Below are 25030 nucleotides of genomic sequence, written 5' to 3'. Positions count from 1 at the left end.
TGCATATGCCGAAAAAAGTATCTAAGAAAAAAGGCCCAAAAATATGTTTAATGGGTCAAACTGTGATCGAAAGTCACAGATTTCTTGCATATTGACAGAACCGTTAAATCCACGTGATATGTAACCGCCGAACCTGATGCCTTTCTCAGACTTGTGCATTAAATCAAAGCTAGATGAGCTACGAGGTCACAAAGTTATATAATAGTAACTTGAACGAGCTCCTATGAATATGAAATGTAACAAATATAATATAATTGACATTCAAACTATCGATTTATAAACTACAGATGTTTAGTTTATCAAAATTAAAATGATTTGTTTTTGGGTTCAAATTAGAAGAGTGCAGTGTAGAGAAACACAAATGTTAAAAAATTATCATAATTGACTTAATTGAATATATTATTTACTGGTCATATTTTGTAATCCACAATAGCATATGTAATATATATATATAAAATTTGATTTGCGTGCATTGCGTATGATTTGTTCATGCAGAATTTCATGTTTACGGTATCACGTCTTGGGTTCATGACTCCGGGGGGGGGGGTGACCATGACGAAATAACGTAGTATCAGATTATTTTGAAAATAACTATTTAGTAGCGATTTGTAAACACAGTTGGAATCATATATTAGATTCCAAACAAGTGTACTTTTGGAATTAAGATATTCAATATTAATGGTTGATCTTTACGAAAAAACCTAGCTCTACACTTTACGCTTTAAACTTTACGCTTTACACTTTACACTCTTATACTCTACACTCTATCTCTACACTTTACACTTTACACTTTACACTCTACACTACACTCAACACTCAACACTCAACACTCAACACTCTACACTCTACACTCTACACTCTTCACTCTACACTTTCACTCTAGCTCTACACTTTCACTGTAGCTCTCTACACTCTACACTCTACACTCTACACTCTACACTCTACATCTACACTTTACACTCTACACTCTACACTCTACACTCTACACTCTACACTCTACACTCTACACTCTACACTCTACACTCTACACTCTACACTCTACATTCTACACTCTACACTCTACACTCTACACTTTACATTCTACACTCTAATTTGTTTATTTCTTTTTATCGGAATCGGAAAAAATTGCTTTTCTGATACTAAAAAACGAAAAATCAAAACTGAAGGAGCTACGAGGTCACAAAGTTGTGTCCGAAAAAAATTTGACCTTCTCCCAATGTGTCCGCGGTAATAAATATGTCACCGTTGAGTGTTCTATTAACGACTGATTAAATAAATCAAACTGCAGGACGAAAAATCCGTGTTTCCAGTAATTTTACGCTTATAATTCTGTAAAGGTCTAGTTTCTCCCTACTTAATTATATAATTATATATGCTTGAATATGAAATGTATACTGCAATAATACAGACAAAAATATAAAATTATTCATCCATACATATACAAAATGGCTGTGTAGGTTGTAAAACATTGGTCTGCTATTTTTGCTCTGAAAGTATAAAAAAATCTTTCGAAAATTTTTGAAAATATAAATTGCATATTTTAACATCCTATGTTCTTGCTTCTTTTTTGTTTTGTCCCTGTTCTCTTTATTTTTTTTGAGATTTATTTATTTCTGTTTTTCCATTGTTTTACATCTGTTGCAGTAGAGATTCATGTACGTAGAAACCCCAGTTTTGAGAATAGGCAGGTTTTTATGCAATGCAAACCAACCTGAAGAAAACGAACCTTTTATTGCAAGGTTTTGACGTGTTAAGATCTGTGATCTAGCTCTAAACCTACCATGTTTCCCGCCATAACTCCTACAAAATCTACAAAATCTCAAGGAACCATTTTTTACATCGAACAGGTTTTTTTTATATCGAAAACCCATCTATGGTTAGTATTTTTATGTCAAAAAAATCTTAGGTTCGTTTCCTCAAGATCGGTTGATCAGATACCGGTTTTTCCAGTTTAGTTTTATTAGGTTTTATTTAGTTTACTCTTCACTTAGTTTAACTGTTGCTGTCTCCATGAAAAGACGGAGTCCAGAGAGAATATACATTTTTAGAGTACTGAGAGTTACAGAAAGAAATTTACGAAGTCCAGGGTAAAGATAAGGCCCAGAGGATAGAAATTGATAGAGTCGACAGTGAAAAGAAGATCCAGATAGGATAGTGATTTATAGAGTCGACATTCGACAATAAAATAAATGCCAGGAGAGGAGAAATATTTCTGGAGTCGGCAGTAAATATAAGGTCCAGAGAGGTTAGATATTTATAGTGCTGACATTGAAGATAAGGAAAGAATAAAGATTTATAGAGTAGCCAATATATTTGATAGAGATATCTATTGAAAAAATGTATAAAGTATATGAGTTAAGAGATTGGTTTGACCCTCACTGAGATATAGATATCTCTGAAAGTTTGTCATCAAATTTCTAGACAGTCTCGACTGTAAAGTACAACAACTACTTATATATACTCTTTTGTAGCCTTAGGTTATACATGTTAAACATTTAACACGCTTGTTTCTAGTTTAAATTTCAAAGGTGTAATTAGCATAATAATGCTCGATTTTTGCATGAGAGCGTGCACATCTTGGTTTGTAGTGCCCTTAGAACATAGCTTTTTATAGAGCCGCCACATAAAATGTCATGTTACCGGGTATACATTTTAATCATAAAGGTTCTACAAATATATTTAGAAAAGAGAATGTAAATGTTAAGAGCCTGATTTTGAAAGACGTGAAGATGTGATTGAAAGAGGATACACATTATAGAGTTATTTAAAGTTATATTGCATATACTAGATAAAAACAATTGGTTATCAACAAACTGCAGGGCTACTCACAAAATGACGAGCTAATAATTGTTAAATAGGCGAATAGGCTGTTCAGTTTACCCAAATAAGTGAACGGTCCCTTTAAATACAAAGGACTGAGAGCTAAATTCGGATTCTAGTCTTTAATATTTTGCTCTAATTCTATATTAAATGATTTGGTCAAGAAGAAACATATTTACAGCTGCTGGGAACCATTAGTGCAAAACAAGAAGAAACATATTTACAGCTGCTGGGAACCATTAGTGCAAAACAAGAAGAAACATATTTACAGCTGCTGGGAACCATTAGTGCAAAACAAGAAGAAACATATTTACAGCTGCTGGGNTGCAAAGATGATGGGATTAGAAAACTTGTTTGTTTGTCAAGAATTGCAGTTTGCCAATTCATGATTTGTCAAATTTTAAACAATAGTTTTATAATTCAGGGACAACTTAAACTATTATAATTTCAATTGATTTATAATTTATTTAAATTACTGTCATTATTATAAATATTTTTTATAACTGATTTAATGTTTCATTAAATTAAATAAATGTGTTGTGACATAATCATTTTTAAATTAGATATTAATCAAATCAAAGTTTTGTTTTCCAGTCTCTTCAATGTGAACATCTGAATGTTTAAAAAGAGTTTTAAAAATTTGTTTAGGATGTCTCCTATATCCTGTATCCATATCATTTCTTTAGGTTGTATCCCATATCCTGTATCAATATCCTTTGTTTAGGTTGTATCCCATATCCTGTATCCATATCCTTTGTTTAGGTTGTATCCCATATCCTGTATCCATATCCTTTGTTTAGGTTGTATCCCATATCCTGTATCCATATCCTTTGTTTAGGTTGTATCCCATATCTTGTGTCCATATCCTTTCTTTAGGTTGTATCCCATATCCTGTATCCATATCCTTTGTTTATGTTGTATACCATATCCTGTATCCATATCTTTTGTTTAGATTGTATTCCATATCCTGTATCCATATCCTCTGTTTATGTTGTATTCCATATCCTGTATCCATATCCTTTCTTTAGGTTGTATCCCATATCCTGTATCCATATCCTTTGTTTAGGTTGTATTCCATATCCTGTATCCATATCCTTTGTTTAGGTTGTATCCCATATCTTGTATCCATATCCTTTGTTTAGGTTGTATCCCATATCGTGTATCCATATCCTCTGTTTAGGTTGTATCCCATATCCTGTATCCATAACCTTTGTTTAGGTTGTATCCCACATCCTGTATCCATATCCTTTGTTTAGGTTGTATCCCATATCCTGTATCCATATCCTCTGTTTAGGTTGTATCCTGTATCCTTTATCCATATCCTTTGTTTAGGTTGTATCCCATATCCTGTATCCATATCCTTTGATTAGGTTGTATCCTATATCCTGTATCCATATCCTTTGTTTAAGTTGTATCCCATATCCTGTATCAATATCCTTTGTTTAGGTTGCATCCCATATCCTGTATTAATATCCTCTGTTTAGGTTTATCCCATATCCTTTGTTTAGGTTTATCCCATATCCTTTGTTTAGTTTGTATCCCATATCCTGTACCCATATCCTTTGTTTAGGTTGTATCCCATATCTTGTGTCCATATCCTTTCTTTAGGTTGTATCCCATATCCTGTATCCATATCCTTTGTTTATATTGTATGCCATATCCTGTATCCATATCCTTTCTTTAGATTGTATTCCATATCCTGTATCTATATCCTCTGTTTATGTTGTATTCCATATCCTGTATCCATATCCTTTGTTTAGGTTGTATTCCATATCCTGTATCCATATCCTTTGTTTAGGTTGCATCCCATATCCTGTATCAATATCCTTTGTTTAGGTTGTATCCCATATCCTGTATCCATATCCTTTGTTTAGGTTGTATCCCATATTCTGTATCCATATCCTTTTTGAGGTTGGATCCACTATCCTGTATCCATATCCTCTGTTTAGGTTGTATCCTATATTCTGTATCCATATCCTTTTTTAAGTTGTATCCCATATCCTGTATTAAATATCCTCTGTTTAGGTTTATCCCATATCCTTTGTTTAGGTTTATCCCATATCCGTTGTTTAGGTTGTATCCTATATCCTGTACCCATATCCTTTGTTTAAGTTGTATCCCATATTCTGTATCTATATCCTTTGTTTAGGTTGTATCCCATATCTTGTATCATGCGGAGGAAACTACGCAAACATTTTTAGGAAAACTTCTCAGCTATAGTTTTCTTCATGGAAAACTCCCATTATCTGCATAAATTTAAATTTGGAATTTGGAGATCAGTCTCTTTATTTGAATCACAACCCTGGTGTAGAGAACTGTATTTAAAGTATTATTTCAAATTTGGGGGTAGGTCCCTTTATTTAATCCCAAGCTTCTACTTGAGAACTGTTCCAACTATAGATTTCTCCTCCTGTGTTGAACCAACGATATTCTGGAAGAAGGATGGAAAATGTTATACACTCGGAGAAAGGTATAAATTCAATATAGAATTATAAAAAAGACGACTTTTGAAGAATTTGAAGAAATCTGTGAACAAATTCGTGAAGAATAAAAAAAATCACTATTGTAATGAAAAAGACAGAATTGATTCTAACATTGATCTACCGACTAAATTAAGTTAAGAAAAATGATCCTAAATATCTAATAAGTTCGCTTTAAAATTTGTGTTACATTTTTCTTCGTCGTTTTTGTATATTTTTTCAAAACACCGATCATTAAAATCATCTCTCCAGAATGAACAATCTTTGAGGATTTTTAAGATTGAATTTGCGCTCTTGCACCGTAAAACGTATGATAGGTCTCAAATGAATGCTAAAAAATTTCTCTACAGAACTGTATTCTCAGCTCAACTAACATGTCTAGCCAGACACTCCCTTTAATACATAATTCTAAAAATATATTGAAACCAGTTTTCAATGTTTAATATTTCGTCCTCCAGTCTGCGGACCATCCCTTTTGGTAAAATTTTACAAACGAACATATTTGAAACGTCTCATTGGTATCAAATGAATCCTAAATTGTTTCTTTATATTACTGCACTCTAGGTTCAAATATGTTACAGTTAAACCCTAAATAAGCCATAAATCGAAAGAATTCACCAAATGTCGTATTTCTCACTTTCTGATAATGGAATGTTGCAGATATTTAGTTTTTTGATTAAATGATTATATGGAGCTTTCTAAAACTGTTCCCGCATATTCATGGCTATCTATTTATTTTCGCAAACATTGGGATTTACGTAAAATAGTATAAAACCCATTAAAAAATTGTCAAGATGACATTTGATAAATTCTCTCGAAGTATGACTTAGAGGGCGCTTCGCACCCATCTTCTAAATTAATTGTGAACATGTTCTCTTTGTGTACATCGTAAAACAAAACAAAAATAATTCGCGGATTTTCACAAAAAATTTCGTGGATTTTCAAAATTTTCAAAAATTTAATGAAGATCGAATTTTGATGGAGACAAATATTTGAAATTTTGATTATTCATAAACCTTCCCTGTGGTCACGTGAGGTCCCACAAAAAATTTGGGCCCGATCGGTTCAGCCGTTTTGACGTTTATTGGATACAAACAAACAAACAGACACCCAAACAGACAAGCCAAATTTATATATAGATTTAGGGTTTAACTGTACCTAGCTGCTCTCTCCCTTTAAGTCTTTCAAAGGCCAAATTCATAATTGGATTCATATTTTTTTAGACATTTAATTTCTTTCTTTTCCAGAGGTCCATGTAATACTGGAGAGATATTGATATTCTCCCGAGCTGACTATGCTGCTAAATGTACTCAAAGTAAGCATTTTATACTGTGGTTTATGTTAAAAATAAATTGACAGATTTTTGCACTATCGTGAAAGAAAAGCTACAACATCTTCCTTTTTGTTACTGAGATAATATTTACATTTGACAATTCTATTCAGGTGTCCGTACCATACTGCCAGGTCCAAATATATCCTCTAAAACAATAACAACATCATCACCAAGAATCAAAACCGTCAACTCTGATGATAACATTGCTTTTGGAGATGAGTCTGAACCTATTGGAGAGATCCTGGAGAATAATGAAACTGAAAACTCAGATGAGATCTGTAATCATGTGGATCAGGTATTATCAATCCTTTTTTGGTAATTTATGACAGAGTTCTTAAAATCAGTTACAAATGGCATCGTTTCTGTTTTCGTTTGAATTTTACAATTTCCAATGAAAACTACAGTAATAACTATAGAAAACTGTAGAATAGGAAGGTGTCATGCAAAACTGAAGTATATTTGATGCTGTTACAAAGCAAATAGCTTTACTAGTAAGTCTTTAAATCTCTTATGAAGTGAAATTGGTCTGTTTACATTGCACATTTTGTGTGTCTCATGTTCATTGGACATGTCATAACTTGAGTCTAAAAGTCGACTTCCTATTCCAGAGTTTTCTGGTTTTCACTGTAATACATAAATATAAAAAATGTAAACAAATTGAAAAAAGACGAGCAAAAAAAACACACAAAAAATAACGGTAATTTCCTAGTATACGATTTTTGGACCCCCCCCCCAGGCCCCCCCCTCCTATCAATTTTGTACATGGGTGTGACAGGAAGTTTCTTAACTTAACCTAACCCGTGGCCGCAGCGCTCGGCCCCCTAGCCCATCCTAGCCGCAGCGCTCGGCCCAGAAAGTGTCTTAACTAACCTAACCCGCGGCCGCAGCGCTCGGCCCAGAAAGTATCTCAACCTAACCTAACCCTAAATAACAAAACCAAATTACAATTTCTTGTTTTTACTTTTAAATAAAATTTAGAAATTTAATCAATTTTTTTTATTAAGTTATAAATATAAATGATGGTGTCAGATATTTCTCAAATGCGAGAAAAAACTGTTATTTTCTAATTTTCAACTTTTAGATATTTTGGCCAGAAGATGGAAATTGCTACAGCTTATTGGATCAGGCAAAAAATCATCTTAAAAAAAAAAAAAAAATCTTACAGGGTGTCCCAAAAACATGGGAATTAAATGACGACTTCTATATCGCTTTGTTACAAGCGGGATTATTTAGTAAACATAATTTTGTATTATCACATTTAGAACATTTATCACCTAAAAATACTAATAAAAAAATACTACTAATAAAAAATGTGGTATTTTTTTCAGTCAACTTCAAAATTGACGGAAAATTAGGAATTTTGTCCAGATTCCAGTTTATTAAAAATCAACAAAACTGTTCAATTGTTTAATATCTCGGTCAATTTTAAGTATACAAAGAAAATAGACATTTTGAAAAACTCAATGGATTTTCAATGTAATTTTTCAAGTATTGGAAATCAAAGACGATATTCAAGTCGTCTCTCAATTACAAAGTTTATTGGGACAATCTGTAGAATTAAAGAAAATCAATCATTTTGTGTAGAGAATTGTTTACTAGAAAAATGATTTATTTTTAAGGGACCTTGCCAAGACGGACAGGAACGGAAACAAGATTACAAAAAATATTTTTAAAAAACATAGAAAAATGTATTTTTAAATTTATTTTGTTCTTACTTAATAACTTATAATCTATGCTTCTCAGTGGTTGATTCTTAACAGTACAAAACCTATTAGAGCAAAGTAAGTAATTTAATAAGAATTTGGACCTATTGGAGCAAAGTAAGTAACTAAATAGGAATTTGGACCAATTAGAGCAAAGTAAATAATTTAATAAGAATTTGGACCAATTAGAAAAAAGTAAGTAATTAAATAGGAATTTGGACCAATTAAAGCAAAATAAGTAATTTAATAAGAATTTGGACCAATTACAGCAAAGTAAGTAATTAAATAGGAATTTGGACCAATTAGAGCAAAGTAAATAATTTAATAAGAATTTGGACCAATTAGAGCAAAGTGAATAATTTGATAAGAATTTGGACCAATTAGAGCAAAGTAAGTAATTTTTGGACCAATATATGTATGCAAAGTATTTATTTTGATAGGAATTATGAACAATTAGAGCAAAGTTAGTTATTTTATATTAATTTGGACCAATTAGAGCAAAGTTAGTAATTTAGCAGACTTTTTATCAAATTATTTTAAAGTGAGTAATTTGGTAGAATTTTTTATCAACTTATTGTAAAGTGAGTAATTTGGTAGAATATTTGATCAAATTATTGTAAAGTGAGTAATTTGGGATAATTAGTTATCAAATTATTTTAAAGTGAGTAATTTTGTAGAATTTTGATCAAATTATTGTAAAGTAAGTATTTGTAGAATTTTTTATCAAATTATTGTAAAGTGAGTAATTCAATATGAATTTTGACCAAAGCAAAGTAAGTAATCAAGCACAACTGCTTTGTTTAATTTTCATTGAACTATTTAAAATTATTACATGAGGCTAACCGTATCTTCTTATACCACAGTTTCATGGATCCTACTGTGAGTCCATATATGTTAATATAATTTTACTGTAGATGTGCCCTGATTCCCTGCCCCGTGGGAGAGCAAGTATTCTGGTCAGCTTTATGCCAATGTATTGATATAGATAATACAATTAGGTAAAATATATATATAACATTATAGCTTTATGCCAATGTATTGATATAGATATACAATTAGGTAAAATATATATATATATATATATATATAACATTATAGCTTTATGCCAATGTATTGATATAGATATACAATTAGGTAAAATATATATATATATAGCATTATAGCTTTATGTCAATGTATTGATATAGATATACAATTAGGTAAAATATATATATATAACATTATAGCTTTATGTCAATGTGTATTAATATAGATATACAATTAGGTTAAATATATCTTTTTGTACCACTTTGTTATATTTATTACAGAAGATCGAAATTATTATTTAAATGATAAAATTTAACAAGATTTAAATAAAAAATTTTAGCATTTTTTCTTTTTCGCCCTATTGCCCAACACACAATCTTTATTGATAAAGTCGAAGGTTTTAAAACTGATAATGTGTTTTGAGATTGTAAGAATCACAATCTAGGTTTTAAATCATTTATCAATATTCAATAAGATTTCCTTTTAAAAGCAAATTTTCACTTTGTGACGAAAAACACCATCCATTTAAAATTCCTTACTTAAAGAAACAGTAAGCCTCCTTGAAAAGATGGCAATGCCCGATTCACAACAGTATTCTTGAAACCTTTACCCCGTATCAATAAATTGAAAAGAGCACACAATTGAAATTAATTTGTTTTCCGAATTATAAACATTGATATCTAATTCATACTTGATCAGACATAGTATTTAAGGGTACTATTGTAAGTCAAGCAGTGCTATTTTTGAATGGAGGGTCACTGGAAAATACCCTAATAGTCCCTTTAAATCAGGTCTAGGGCCACATTTAAAGAATTTGAGCTGACCATGTCGCTGAACTATACTACTGCCGGTTCAAATTTGAACCACTGATTTAAAGTTATAGATTAGGGAAGGATTTGAATCGGTGGCTCAAATTTGAACCGGCAGGAGGCAGGTTGAGAGCTGGCTCAAATTCTTTTAATGCGGTCTTTGTCCATTTAAAAATTCTGAACTCGAATTTAATACTAGATCTGGAAGATACAGTCCTCTCGAGGTTTGCGGAGAAAGATCAAGGATGGTGCTAAACCCATATGGAGAAGGTTTGTTTCAAGTATTAAAGGGAGTGACCGGCCATGTATGGTAGTTGAGCTGAGTATGAAGTATTGTGGACAAATTCTTTAGGATTTATTTGAGACATATTAAACGAATTAAAGATCTATATTTACTGAGTTTGAGCGCAAGATCGACGTTCAAATTCGGGTGGGTACGTTTACAGAATCGGGTTTTTTAAATTTTTTAAATAACGACGACAAAAAATGTAAAAAAAATTATACAGTAAATAAATTAATTGTTTAGTAACAGGTTGAGAAAATAAAAACTAACTCTAATCATCGAAATAATTATAATATTTTCACTTTAAATTTATTTAGGGTGTTAAAAGTTTTAAAATTTCACATTTTCGCTACTCAAAGTTTAAAAGTTGTGCGGCATTTTTCAAGATGGCGCTGGCAGGACAAACAAGTTTTGTATTGCGGTAAATACAGACAATATTTACGACTTACGTAATCTGAATCAGCCAATATGAAAACGTTTCGGAATAAAAACTAACTAAATATATTACAGAAATGATTTCTGTAATACGTAATTATATGTATTAATAAACTGTAAATAAAAAGAAATTTAATTCGTTAAAAAATCAAAAAGACCAATTCTGAAACGTACCCAAACCAATTCACGATTTTGAACGTCGACTTTGCGCTCAACCTCAGTAAATTTAGATCTTTAAAACGTTTTACAAGTCTCAAATGAATCCTAAAGAATTTGTCCACAATACTGCATACTCAGCTCAACTACCATACATAGCCGGTCACTCCCTTTAGGGGGACAATAAAAAATTGATTACTTTACATTTTGCTCCTCTCTGACCCAAAAAAATCATCAAAGAATTATTTGTTTTATTTGAATTTGTTGATTTCTTTCTTTTTTAGGCGAGTGTGCTTGTGAAGTTGGATTCTTTAAAGATAATCAAGGAATTTGCCATGCACTTGGATCACAGGTCAAATAGACAGATGGACAGATAGACAGATATATAGATATATAGATAGATAGACAGATAGACATACTGGATTAAGCTGGGAGCTAGTATCGGATACTGTAGAGTGTATGGATACTAGAATACTATTTACTAGGGACCCTGAGCTGGGAGCTAGTATCGGATACTGTAGAGTGTATGGATACTAGAATACTATTTACTAGGGACCCTGTGATACTGGACTAAGCTGGGAGCTAGTATCGGATACTGTAGAGTGTATTGATTAGTATCGGATACTGTAGAGTGTATGGATACTAGAATACTATTTACTAGGGACCCTGTGATACTGGACTAAGTTGGGAGTTAGTATCGGATACTGTAGAGTGTGTGGATACTAGAGAAGGTCTAGAGGTTAGAGTATTTGATCTAATTCCTCATGATCAAAGACGAGCTGAAGTTGTTAAATGTTTCAAGGTAATATATATATTCTCTTAAACTAATTGTCTGTGTGTCTGTAGGTTTGTCTGTCTGTTTCAATCCAATAAACGTCAATTTGGTGAAATGCTCACTCACTCATCAAGCAACTAATTTTTTTTAGAAATCATCTTAAAAGCCTAGTTTCATATTATTTTAACTAGTTTTAATAGAATTTTAATCCATGCAAAAGTGAATGAAAGAAGTATTTAGTGCATTTTTGCTAACTTTAGACTTAAATAACTTGGACCAATTTGTTCTGAGTCATAAAAGGCAAAATATAAAAAAAAAATTTGATATATTTTTTTATCAGGACTCGAAAGGAAATTGCCGACAAACATTAGGACTGAACATAAACAGGTCTCTGAAAAAATAAGCGTTGATTGATTTTTTTTCTTAAAAAAAATATTTAATAGGATTGGTGAAGATAGAAATAGAACTGAATTTCTCAACGAAAGGAACTAAACACCTGCCTCAAACTCTAATTTTCTAATCCCTTCATCTTTGCAACCTAATGTGCAAACCTTTGATTAAAGAGAATTGAATGATTGATATATCAAAGGTGTATAACATCAGGTTGCAATAACATCAGGATTAGAAAATCAAAGTTTGAGACAAGTTTTCAGTTCCTTTTTATTAGGTTTGGGGAGGATGGAAATGGAACTGAATCTGATTTTGAAACCTTTATTAACAATTATCCTGTACAAGCAAAGGCAAACTGTGCCATAAACCCTTGCAAAGAGGATATGATCCCTTGGATCAATGGATCATGTTACCAGGTATACCAAACTAAACTAAGATTATATAATCCCTTGGATCAATGGATCATGTTACCAGGTATACCAAACTAAACTAAGATTATATGTTCCCTTGGATCAATGGATCATGTTACCAGGTATACCACGCTAAACTAAGATTATATGATCATTATTATTATCATTATTATTATTATTATTATCATTATGATTATTAGAGACAATTATTTCTTACAGTCTTTATAACAATTATTGTTTTACCAAATCATATATATAAGACACTTTTAAGACTGTTTGTTATCATTGCAGAAAACCAAATCCAACCTTTAACTCGTTTTTGCAGGTCGTTTTATCCAGGTCTTCTAAACCTCTTCTTCTAAACCCCTTCTTCTAAACTCCTGCTTCTAAACTCCTTCTTCTAAACCCCGTCTTCTAAACCCCTTCTTCTAAACCCCTTCTTCTAAAACCCTTCTTCTTAATCCATTCTTCTAATCTCCTTCTTCTAAACCCCTTCTTCTAAATCCCTTCTTCTAATCTCCTTCTTCTAAACCACTTTTTCTAAACCCCTTCTTTTAAACCCCTTCTTCTAAACACCTTCTTCTGAACACCTTCTTCTAAACCCCTTCTTCCAATCTCCTTCTTCTAAACCCATTCTTCTAAACACCTTCTTCTATACCCCTTCTTCTAAACTCCTTCTTCTAAACTCCTTCTTCTAAACTCCTTCTTCTAAACCCCTTCTTCTTAACTCCTTCTTTTAAACCCATTCTTCTAAACACCTTCTTCTAAACCCATTCATTTAAACCGATTTTTCTAAAAAGATTATACACTTCCTGGTAAGGTCTGGTTGACATCTATATATATAAAGTTGTAACCCTTGTTTGTCTGTCTGTTTGTTTGTCCGATCGTATCTCAGTAACCCCTGGAGCGATTTGCCTCAAATTTTGATTGGGGAACTTGGGAGACCCACGGAAATGTTCTTAGTTTGGTTTTGAGATTCTAAGTTGAGTGGGTTGACTTTAATAGCGAAAATTTAGTCTCCCGTAAAATCGTTCAAGTGCGGGTAAACGGCGGGAGTAATTTTAAGTTACTTTGGCTGGGCTGGATTTTCAAGCTAGTCTTATATATAGTCACTGTTTTATATATATATAAAGTTGTAATCTTTGTTTGTCTGTCTGTTTGTTTGTCCGATCATAACTCAGGAACCCCTGGACCGATTTGCCCCGAATTTAGATGAGGGAAATGAAATCTCATTTTTTTTATTCGAAAAAATGTAAGTGCAGTGATGACCAGAAAACTCTGAAGTAGGAAGACGACTTTACAGCAATAATCAAGTGTATTTGATGTTTTTAATAAGCAAAATAGTTTTACTACACACTTTAGTTATTAAATCACTAATTAAGTGAAATTCACTATTGCTTTGTCCCTTTTTATTTAAATTTAATTTAATAAGTTTGAGCTAGGTCACTTAACTACCTTCCTAACGTTGATTTAAATACTCACCGTAGGGTAAAACGACTAACGGTCAAAAACGCGACAAAGGGTAAAACGACAAACGGTCGAAAACGCGACAAATGGTAAAACGACAAATGGTAAAACGACAAAGGGTCAAATAGTGCGACAAACGGGCAAAATTTAATTTAGACTATTTTTGGTATATTTGAACTATTTTAATGTTCTTAAGAAGTAGTAGCCACAGCCTGTCCTAGCCGCTACGCTCGGCCCAAATATTTTCTTGTCGTAGAAATAATACATATTTTTATGTTATGTTCTATTTTCATTTGAACTTCTAGCCGCAGCGCACGGCCCCCTAGCCTGTCCTAGCCGCAGCACTTGGCCCAAATATTTTCTTAACTATCTTAACCCTGAAATATTACATAAAATATTTCTTTTCATTTTGACCCTTTGTCGATTTACCCTTTGTCGCGTTTTTGACCCTATGTCGTTTGACTCTAGGTTGTTTGACCTTATGTCGTTTGACCCTATGTAGATGAACCAAGATACGTGGTTGAACTGTATCTAGACCTGTCTCAAAATTTTTTAATCTGAGGCCGAATTTAAAGAATGATATGAAATGTGTCTATATGCCAACGTCAAACATTTGACGCGGTTCAAATATGGTTGGTTCAACTTATGATTTGAATCAGTATTACGAGGTTTGAGCCAGCGCGTAATTTGAACCGGCTCAGCGAAGCGGTTCAAATTTATTAAGCCTTGAGGTTTCCCTGATATTATATATGCTTATTTTTTAAGGCCTGTTCTGCGGTGCAAAGATAAGAAGTGTTCTTTTGGAGTTTGGTGGGAGGAATCTTGTTCATGTGTTCAACAAGAAAATGAGGTATTTGATTTGTGTTCATGTGTTCAACAAGAAAATGAGGTATTTAGTTTTTGTTCATGTGTTCAACAAGAAAATGGGGTATTTGATTTGTGTCCATGTGTTAAACAAGATAATGAGGTATTTAATTTGTGTTCATGTGTTTTACAAGATAATGAGGTATTCAATTTGTGTTCATGTGTTCAACAAGATAATGAGGTATTTAATTTGTGTTCATGTGTTCAATTTATGATCACTGCTATAAGGTAGTCATCACTCTTTGGGTGTCTTTTTGGTTGTTAGGATGTCCGATCATAACTCAGGAACCCCTTGACCAGTTTGTCTCAAATGTGATTGGGGAAAACAGTAAAACCAATATGCACTTTAATGTTCTTAGTTTGGATCAAAAATTCTAAATTTTGTTTATTGACTTTTTTACCGAAAATTCAGCTTCCAAGCAAAGGTGAGTATAAAAGCTAGCCAGTAATAAATTTAGAATGACACTGGCGTGATTCGTATAATGGAACTATTCAGTCGTAGAGACATTACTAAAAGGAGTTGAGAACTTGAGTCTTTGCCACAAACTCAAATTTTTCAATTCTATATCATAGCAACCTAATGGTGTAACCCTTTAATATTTCAAACTTAAAAATTAGTCAATCAAACCTAATTAGTTTGAAATATCTAAGGTCACGAGATTGGGTTGCAAAATATAGGGATTGGAAAATCAGAGTTTATGGCAAAAACTCATTATATTAAACGTTAAGGGCCGGGACGGGTTTGGTTTGTCTCCGTGTGGTGATGAAGGCTACACCCTGCTAATAAACCCATATGGAGCTGGAGTGTGTACCTGCCAGGACGGATATATCCTGGATCAAGATCAAAAATGCGCTAAAGACACGGTATTTTTTGTCATTCACATTTTTTAGAAAATCGAGGCTCAGAGACATGAAAGTTTTAAAAATTGATCGGTTATATTCTTTCCTACACATGTACAATACATTGCACCTTTCATACACATGTACAATACATTGCACCTTTCATACACATGTACAATACATTGCACCTTTCCTACACATGTAAAATACATTGCACCTTTCCTACACATGTACAATACATTGCACCTTTCCTACACATGTACAATACATTGCACCTTTCATACACATGTACAATACATTGCACCTTTCCTACACATGTACAATACATTGCNAAATAAAATCTTTTGAAGTTCTCATGATTATTTGGCCACTGTATAAAATGACCATTTAATAAAATTTTCCAAAATGAAATTATTTTTTCTTTTTTAGTGTTTAGAATTTCCTTCAATATTACACAGATGTTTCCTAAAATAAAATCTGAGAGAGCTTTGATAAGGTTAAAACTTTTAAATATCAAAATAACAAATTAAACCAATTGTCAGGAGGGTGCTCTGACGAGGTTTATAGATCTAAGAAAGGATCTACAAGAGGCTGGACATGCTAATATAGAAAATTGCTTTCTGGTCAACAATGGTATCTGCACCAAAGTATGTATATTTAATTATTAAAGGGACTGTCCGCGCAACTTCAAGTGACCCTTCATGCAAAGATGGCAATGCCTAATTTACAAGTGTACCCTTAAAAGCTTAAAGCTTTGTCTGAAGTTTGATCTAAATATCTATGTATAAAATATCGAAAACTGATTATTTTCAATCGTGGTTTCTATGCAATAAATAATCACGCATTTCTAATAAAGGAATTATCAGGATTAAAATTGTTAAACCTAGAAGAACGGCAAAATCTTTCACATATTTTATCAGATAAAGGTTTCACTTTCAAGGGTACCATTGTTACTCTGACATTACCATCTTTGCCTGGAGGGTCACTTGAAATATCGCGTACAATCCCTTTAAGAGGTGGAAACTGCTGAACAGAAGAAACGTATTTTCATTGATTTAAAAATCATGATAAAACTATTCATAAGATATTCTACTCAAGAATATCTGTTTCTGTTGTTTTTGACAATAATTGCTAGTTCAATTAAATTATTATGGATGGTGGAACCAAACTAAACATTGAACAAAATAATTTGATTTTATCCACTTTTTGAGAAAATATATTTCGAAATCTTTATCATTGAAAGATGGGAGGGTCACTCACTGCCAAATTTAAAACTGCAAAATATTAACTAAAATGATTATAATTAAACCAAAATTTAATAAATTGTTTTTAGACGATAAAGTCTGAGATGGATTTAGACTCAAGTTCTCGTAATTCTCTAGCTGAGCTGGTCAACTGGCTGGGATCCTTTCCACACCCTGCTCAACAATGCACAGGGGTATGTATTTAAATATCCCCCCCCTCTCGATCTTTTGTTAATCTGCAGATTAATTTAATCTTTATTCGATATCCCGTATGGTAATAGTACCCAGTCAGGGATTGAAGAGAGCTTTGATCAGGTGTTGAAGGAGCTTTGATCAAGGGAGGAAAACTGAGTTAAAGAGAATAAGCATTAATTACCTAAAAAAAGTGCCCAAAGTGGATATCGAGATCAAACGATCGTGATTAGTAGTAACACAAAAGTTCACAGCTCGGTTTATCCAACAATTGGTGTGGAAAGTGGCAAATTAGTTTATGGAATTTTTTTCGGAAATTCAAGAAAATATAAGAAACTTTTAGGTAACAATGATCAAAAAGTGGAAAATAAGGTTTTCCAATTTTTCATTTTTCTTCAAAATAAATACGATGCATTCAGGAGAAGAGGGAGGAGGGAGAAAATGAGGAACATCAAGAAGAACAGAAGAGGGAGGAGGATGAAAGTGAAGAGGATGAGGATGAGAGGGGAGATGAAGAGGATGAGGATGAGAGTGGGGATGATGAGGATGAGAGTGGAATAATTGCTAAGTTTGGGTTTCACAGTCTTGATTGCTCCCAGGTAACACATTTATTAAATCATTTATTTCCTCATATTCTACACCCATTAGTGACGAAACCATAAACTATTAGTGAAGTTGTTGTAGGAAGGAACTTGTCATAACAAAACTTGATTGTACTCATGAAAAAACAATATTCAATTAAATTTTAAATTTTTTTGTACAGGGTGACCTGTAAAACATGAAAATCTAAAAAACTTTTGTAATTCATAACTATCTTATTATCTTCAAAACTTTACTTTTCATGTTTTAGTTATTTAGATCTTTTAAAGAAGTTTCCAAAAATGTCTTTAAATTTTTTTCTAGCAAAAAAATTGACAATTTTATAGATTCAAAACTAAATTACAGGGTGCTTTTGGTTTTCTACCGAATTCAAAATCTTGATTTTTTGGGGTTTTTAAATTGAAAATTTAAAAAAAACCAATTTTGAAGTTACGTCAAATATAAAATATGTTTTGAAAACAGGAAATCCTAAGGAAAGCGCAGGAAAAGACAGGACGACATTTAGTTTAAGAATAAAGGCACTTATATAAAAAACCTCACCCGGTCAAAATTGACCTTCTCGTCACTAATGGGTTAACTAATTTATAGAGTGGCATGTCTGATTTACAACTGTACTTGTCAAGAACAAAATAGAACTTTTATACGTATACGTATAACTAGATAAAATTAAATTTCAATGAAGGTTTCTCTATAATAGTGAATTCCGTATTTGTCGCGCTCGCGCAGTGACAACTGACATCGAATATAATTAATATAATTCGACATTTTTTTTCTCTAAAATCTGTTATTAGGAAAATTTATTATAAAAATCTTTACTTGGGTTAGTTGAGGTTAAAGTATTTAAAGGGACTGTAAGCGTAATTTCAAGTGGCCCTAGATGCAAAGAGGGAAATGTCCGATTCACAATGGTACTTAATGTGCTTAAATATACCACGGCTCGCAAATTCAGTGTTCAACAATTAAAAGCGTTTCATAAGATTTCATCTGGAATGCTCCTTTTGAAATTACGCTCACAGTCCTTTTAAGACTAATATTTAGAACGAGCGACACGATAAGGATCAAAGCTGCAACCTCCTGGCGTATAAATACATATTTATTTATTTTAATATTGCAGACTGGAACCAACGACAGGAAGAGATGGGCGCGTTCGTTATTTTAATTGTTCATACAAATTGAAATTATCGTTCATTTTTCCCTTATTTCGTTCGTTTTCTCCCGTAATAAATCGTTAGTGTAGTAAAATCGTTTGTTCAGTAAAATCGTTCGTTTAATAAAATCGTACATTCAGTAAATAAAAACAATAGTTTTTTCAAAATCTTTCGGAAAATTCGTTCGTTTAGAAAAAAACGAACGAAATAGTTCATGAACGATCAAAATCGTACGAACAATTTTAAATTTTTCTTTTTAACAATTTTTTTTTCGTTTAAAAAAATACCGTTTTTTCATTTCTATGAACGATCTAAGTCGTTCGTTCATTGTTTTTTTTCTGACACCATAAATCACGAAATATTTCGTTCGTTCTCAAAATTTCGTTCATTAAAAAACCGATGCCCATCTCTAGAGACGAGGGGGGGGCGGGGGGGGGGCAGAAAATACACATTCTTATATTTTTCCTATTCTATTCTCTAGGATAATGAAGTTGAATATAATGGAGAGTGTGTTAAAATCTTCTCCAGTTCTGTTTGCCCAAACCAAACCCAGGTATTATATAGTAAGCACCAGAAAACAGTGGAATTCGTATTCTTGTCGTCTTCATTTTCCTTTTATTATGAAAGCCCGCTGGAGATTTCTAAATTCACATAGGTTTAGAAAACTTCGTGATCTTTATTTGGGGAGGTGTTAATACATAGATTTGTTTTTTTTTCCTACAGCAGAGTTCAATTCCCCTTTTCATCTTAAAAAAACTGATTTCTAATAATTTTTTGTTTAATTTTGTAGTGGGTTGTTATGAAGAAAGAGAAGAACACATTGGAAGCAGTTTGTCAAGAAAAACCTTGCAAAAATGATGAAATTTTTTACCAAAAAGATTGCAAGGTAATATTTTCAATGTTTTATAAAAATTTTGCAACACAATTTCTACAATTTAGTGCCACGGGGTAGATAGCGATGCTTGTGGATTAAATGAAGACCTGTACATAAATATATATGGGTACGGCATGTGTACATGCAAACCTAACCATGCTGTACATGCAGGGGATGGAAAGTGCTATCCAAGTAAGCTATATAGAAGAAATTTTCATCGGGCCTTTATGAAATTCATCTATATATTGAATATCTTAAAAATGAAAAAAGATTTTATCAAATTATTCTATTCTATATTTTATTTAAAATCTGTAATGATTATATATCAAAAACAAAATAATTCCAAAATAACCAATTTGCTCTTAATTTTAATATTTCTGTGGCTATAACAAACTAACTTTAAAAAAAGTGTTCATATTTTAATTCTAGAAACGAATTATGTCCCTGTCCCAAAAATGTCAAACCTTCAGATTGTCCCTGCATTTAAATTAATGAACAAGTTTTTAAGAAAATATGAAATATAAAAACATGAGTTCGGAAATTACAAGATTAACGTAATTTTTATTTTGTAGTTTACAGTACAGGACCGTGTTCTGCTGGAAGTATGTTTGTACCTTCTACTGATCTAAGCGGTACATGTAAACCAACAGTATGTATTGAGGGAAAAGTATATTTAAACGCAGGTAAACTAACACAAAAATCATGAGACTCATTTTAAGTATGAATTGATAATAACAAAAAATACAGGGTGTCCCCCAAAAACGGGTGATCAAGGTTTTTGGACCCTTTTGAAAGTTTCAAATTTTTGTAACTAAAAATGCTAATATTTTACCTTTTTTGACAAGCGTCAAATAAAAGATGTAAAAAGGTTTCAAAACTAGGTTTTTTTTGAGGGGGGGGGGCAACCTTTATGTGCTAAACTAACTAAAACTATAAGGTGTAATATTTAAGGTGTAAATGAAGACCCTGAAAATGTGAATGACCCAGACTCGGATATAAAGTAAGATAAAGAGAAAAATTTTTTTTAAATAAATTTTTTATTTTTAGATTCGTCTAATTCAACTTTATTTAGTTGTTTTGCTATTGGTGATTCAGAACCCTGCGCTGACGATAAAAAAGGTTAAAATCAAAATAAATCTAAAAATAATCTCTGTTAATTATTTCAAAATTTTAAAAACTAAATCTAAAATGAAATATATTTTTATATGTTTAGTTGGAATTGATGAAAAGTTTGAGATCACGTGTATCGAAGATTCCAGATTAAACCCCTCAAACCAGGTATCATCAAGTAGCAATTAGAATCCAATAATGATATACATAAGGAGAGGCGAATGAGTAACCAATAATAATAGAACTTAAGAGAGAGGAATAGAGAAATCAATAATAGTAGAACTAAGGAGAGGGGAATAGATAAACCAATGATAGTAGAACTAAGGAGAGAGGAATAGAGAAACCAATAATAGTAGAACTAAGGAGAGGGGAATAGAGAAACCAATGATAGTAGAACTAAGGAGAGAGGAGTAGATAAATCAATGACAGTAGAACTAAGGAGAGAGGAGTAGAGAAATCAATAATAGTAGAACTAAGGAGAAAAGAATATCCAATGATAGTAGAAATAAGGAAAGAGGAGTAGAGAAATCAATGATACTAAAACAAAGAAGAGGAAATAAGGTTTGGTTACATTTTACTATGACGTATTACAAAGAACCTATCAAGAAGTAAACATTAAAAATTTATTTTAAACCATATTGTTTATTTTTGACCAAGGCAGAAGGGCCGGGTCTGTTCTTTAAATATAGTTTTTTACTTAGAAACTAGTTCTTTAGTCGTATCAATATGATTTAAACCTTTGTCTGATCAAGGATTAATAAGATTTCCATATTTTCCTACCAGAAAATTGATAATTTTCAGTTGTGGTTTCTCTATAAACGTGCATCAGAGATAATGAAGTAATTTGTCATAATTCCAAATTTTTCACGACGATGACTTCCTTGTTGTATCCTCTGTAAACATGATTTCTAAACTAACAATATTTAGAACGAGGAGGGAATTAAAGCTTTTAACATCTCTCCTACAACATGTATTCTAGATTCTAGGGGTAGATGCAGGAGGTAATTTATCAGTAATAATAATAATAATAATAATAATAATAATAATAATAATAATAATAATAATAATAATAATAATAATAATAATAATAATAATAATAATAATAATAATAATAATAATAATAATAATAATAATAATAATAATAATAATAATAATAATAATAATAATAATAATAATAATAATAATAATAATAATAATAATAATAATAATAATAATAATAATAATAATAATAATAATAATAATAATAATAATAATAATAATAATAATAATAATAATAATAATAATAATAATAATAATAATAATAATAATAATAATAATAATAATAATAATAATAATAATAATAATAATAATAATAATAATAATAATAATAATAATAATAATAATAATAATAATAATAATAATAATAATAATAATAATAATAATAATANAAACGAATTGCACAAGTTTTGCGAAAAAAAATTGCAATTTTTTTGCAAACAACCTGTCAAAGGAAATTTGCACATTTTTAGTTTTTCTTGATTAAAAATCAGGTTATTTAAAATTTTGAAAACATTTTTGCATATTTGAAATGGCATGGTTAAGGGTTTTTCAAAAATGTATAATTTTTCATTTTTTGGACAAATTTTTTTTTGCGAACATTTTTACTATATAACTTGATTTTGCGATAAAAAACATAATTTTTGCAAATTTGCTCTAAAAGTAGAGCACAAGAGCTTTCCAATGATGTATCATTTGTCATATTGGGACATCAAACATGGGATTTAGAGGGGGGGTCAAATTGCCCCCCCCCCCAGCAACCTGGTTTTCAAGTACCACAGCAGAGATAGGGTTAATGGACTCTAGGCGTAGTTTTAGCTCATCCTAAATCTAAAAAGAGGGGCATGCCCGATTCACACTAGTATCCTTGAAACCATAGATCAATTAAAATAACAGATAGAACACTAGATGTCGTCTTTTCAAGATTTGGCTGAAACTCGTTATCAATTATCCTGAGGGAGAAGATCAGATGGGTTTCGTGCAGTCGGCGTAGAATTACATTACAAGACAGAGAGAGCCTGTTCTGCACTGACTAAGCGAAACTCATCTGGGCTTCTGTGAACGAGTTTTATTCAAATCTTGAAAAGACGACATTAAGTGTCCTATCTATTTTATCAATTAATCTAGGCTTAAAACCTTCATCTGATTAACGGTGTGTAAAAACCATTGTTTTTAATTCTGATAATTTCTGCATTACTTCTGAAGCAAGAAATGTGCAAGTCATTTTCGTAATGAAACCACAAGAGAAATAGTTTTTAAAACACACAAACATTGATATACTCATTCACTAAGCTTCCAAGGGTACCATTGTGAATCGGGGATGAATATCTAACAATAAAGGGTTACTTGAAATTACGCTTACAGTCCCATTTTCAAAAAGATTTTTTTTTGATATAAAGATTTGGCATCAGCTCTTTTACGCTAAAAATACGCTTTTAATTGGTCTTATGAAGATACGGACAAATGTCGTCTTTTCTAAATAAATATATTTCTTTTAATAACCAATACTATGGTCAATGACGTCATATATACGAATATAGATACAGACTGCTATGCTAAGTTGAATCTATTTGGAGTGTTGCAACGCCATGGCCTTTCATTTTTAACTTACAAAATTATTTTTCTCCAGCCCTAGATCAGATTATTTTAGAACAATAAAGAGCTTGTTTTAGTTTTAAAGAAGTAATTGGGAATATTATGTTTTTTGTTGCGTGAAAGCTTGTAACCTTTGGATCACAGTATTGGGAACATTTCTGATGCAGAATCTTTTCTTTTCAGAAAATCTTTGGTTTACAAAATTATTATGAATCTCATTTGAATTAATTTGGCCTGTACTATGTAGTATGTATATTGTGTACTATGTAGTATGTATATTGTGTATGTAAGTGTAATTCCAATAATTGTACTTTTAAATTTTTTTTTAGTAAATTCATTTAAATTTAATGTGGAAAAGATTATTTCCTTATTTTAAAATAAAAAAAAAACAAGAGAAATGTATGCAAACCAAATGTATGAATATATAAAGGATGAAAGGATGAAAATATTAAGGATGGGAAGGATGAAAATATAAAGGATGGGAAGGATGAAAATATAAAGGAAGGGAAGGATACAAATATAAAGGAAGGGAAGGATGAAAATATAAAGGAAGGGTAGGATGAAAGGATAAGGGAAGGGAAGGATGAAAATATTAAGGAAGGGGGGGTATAAAGAATAAAGGAAGAGAAGTGTGAAAGGATTAAAGAAAGGATAAAGGAAGAGGAGTGTGAAAGGATTGATAAAGGAAGAGAAGTTTGAAAGGATGAAAGAAAGGATAAAGGAAGAGAAGTGTGAAAGGATGAAAGAAAGGATAAAGGAAGAGAAGTGCGAAAGGATTAAAGAAAGGAAAAAGGAAGAGGATTGTGTAAGTATTAAAGAAAGGATAAAGGAAGAGAAGTGTGAAAGGATTAAAGAAAGGATAAAGGAAGAGGAGTGTGAAAGGATTAAAGAAATGATAAAGGAAGAGGAGTTTGAAAGGATGGAAGAAAGGATAAAGGAAGAGAATTGTTAAAGGATGAAAGAAAGGATAAAGGAAGAGGAGTGTGAAAGGATGAAAGAAATGATAAAGGAAGAGAAGTGTGAAAGGCTGAAAGAAAGGATAAAGGAAGAGAAGTGTGAAAGGATGAAAGAAAGGATAAAGGAAGAGAAGTGTGAAAGGATTTAAGAAAGGATAAAGGAAGAGGAGTGTGAAAGGATTAAAAAAAGGATAAAGGAAGAGGAGTGTGAAAGGATGGAAGAAAGGATAAAGGAAGAGAAGTGTGAAAGGATGAAAGAAAGGATAAAGGAAGAGAAGTGTGAAAGGATTAAAGAAAGGATAAAGGAAGAGGAGTGTGAAAGGATGAAAGAAAGGTTAAAGGAAGAGAAGTGTGAAAGGATTAAAGAAAGGATGCAGAAATAGGAGGATGAAAGGAAGGAAGAAAACATGTAAGGATGTAAGGATAGATAGATAGATAAATATTTGAAATGAGTGATCTCTATAAAAGGTAGCACACATATATT

General features: G+C 31.7%; 2 protein-coding genes across 2 annotated transcripts; both read left to right on the top strand.

Annotated features, from left to right (window-relative positions):
• Positions 1–2337: 2337 nt before the first annotated feature.
• LOC111701135 (uncharacterized) lies at positions 2338–13048 on the top strand. The gene is made up of 15 exons (XM_023472299.1): positions 2338–2346; positions 4970–5021; positions 5221–5290; positions 6548–6615; positions 6744–6928; positions 7715–7759; positions 8253–8273; positions 8377–8414; positions 9251–9334; positions 10371–10441; positions 11330–11397; positions 11707–11847; positions 12161–12207; positions 12264–12305; positions 12488–13048. Exons 1-15 carry the CDS (start codon positions 2338–2340, stop codon positions 12696–12698), a joined length of 1152 nt encoding a protein of 383 aa, XP_023328067.1. The 3' UTR covers positions 12699–13048.
• Positions 12726–21964, top strand: LOC111701134 (uncharacterized). The gene is made up of 14 exons (XM_023472298.1): positions 12726–12742; positions 14853–14976; positions 15681–15815; positions 16334–16438; positions 17125–17229; positions 17647–17826; positions 19457–19528; positions 19766–19861; positions 19915–20041; positions 20422–20532; positions 20801–20849; positions 20922–20968; positions 21063–21127; positions 21887–21964. Exons 1-14 carry the CDS (start codon positions 12726–12728, stop codon positions 21962–21964), a joined length of 1311 nt encoding a protein of 436 aa, XP_023328066.1.
• Positions 21965–25030: the final 3066 nt, after the last annotated feature.

This window comes from Eurytemora carolleeae, unplaced genomic scaffold (assembly GCF_000591075.1).
Source record: "Eurytemora carolleeae unplaced genomic scaffold, Eaff_2.0 scaffold85, whole genome shotgun sequence".
NCBI classification, from domain to species: domain Eukaryota; kingdom Metazoa; phylum Arthropoda; class Copepoda; order Calanoida; family Temoridae; genus Eurytemora; species Eurytemora carolleeae.
The sequence above is the reverse complement of the archived record's forward strand: the minus strand, read 5'-3'. Positions and strand labels throughout refer to the sequence as shown.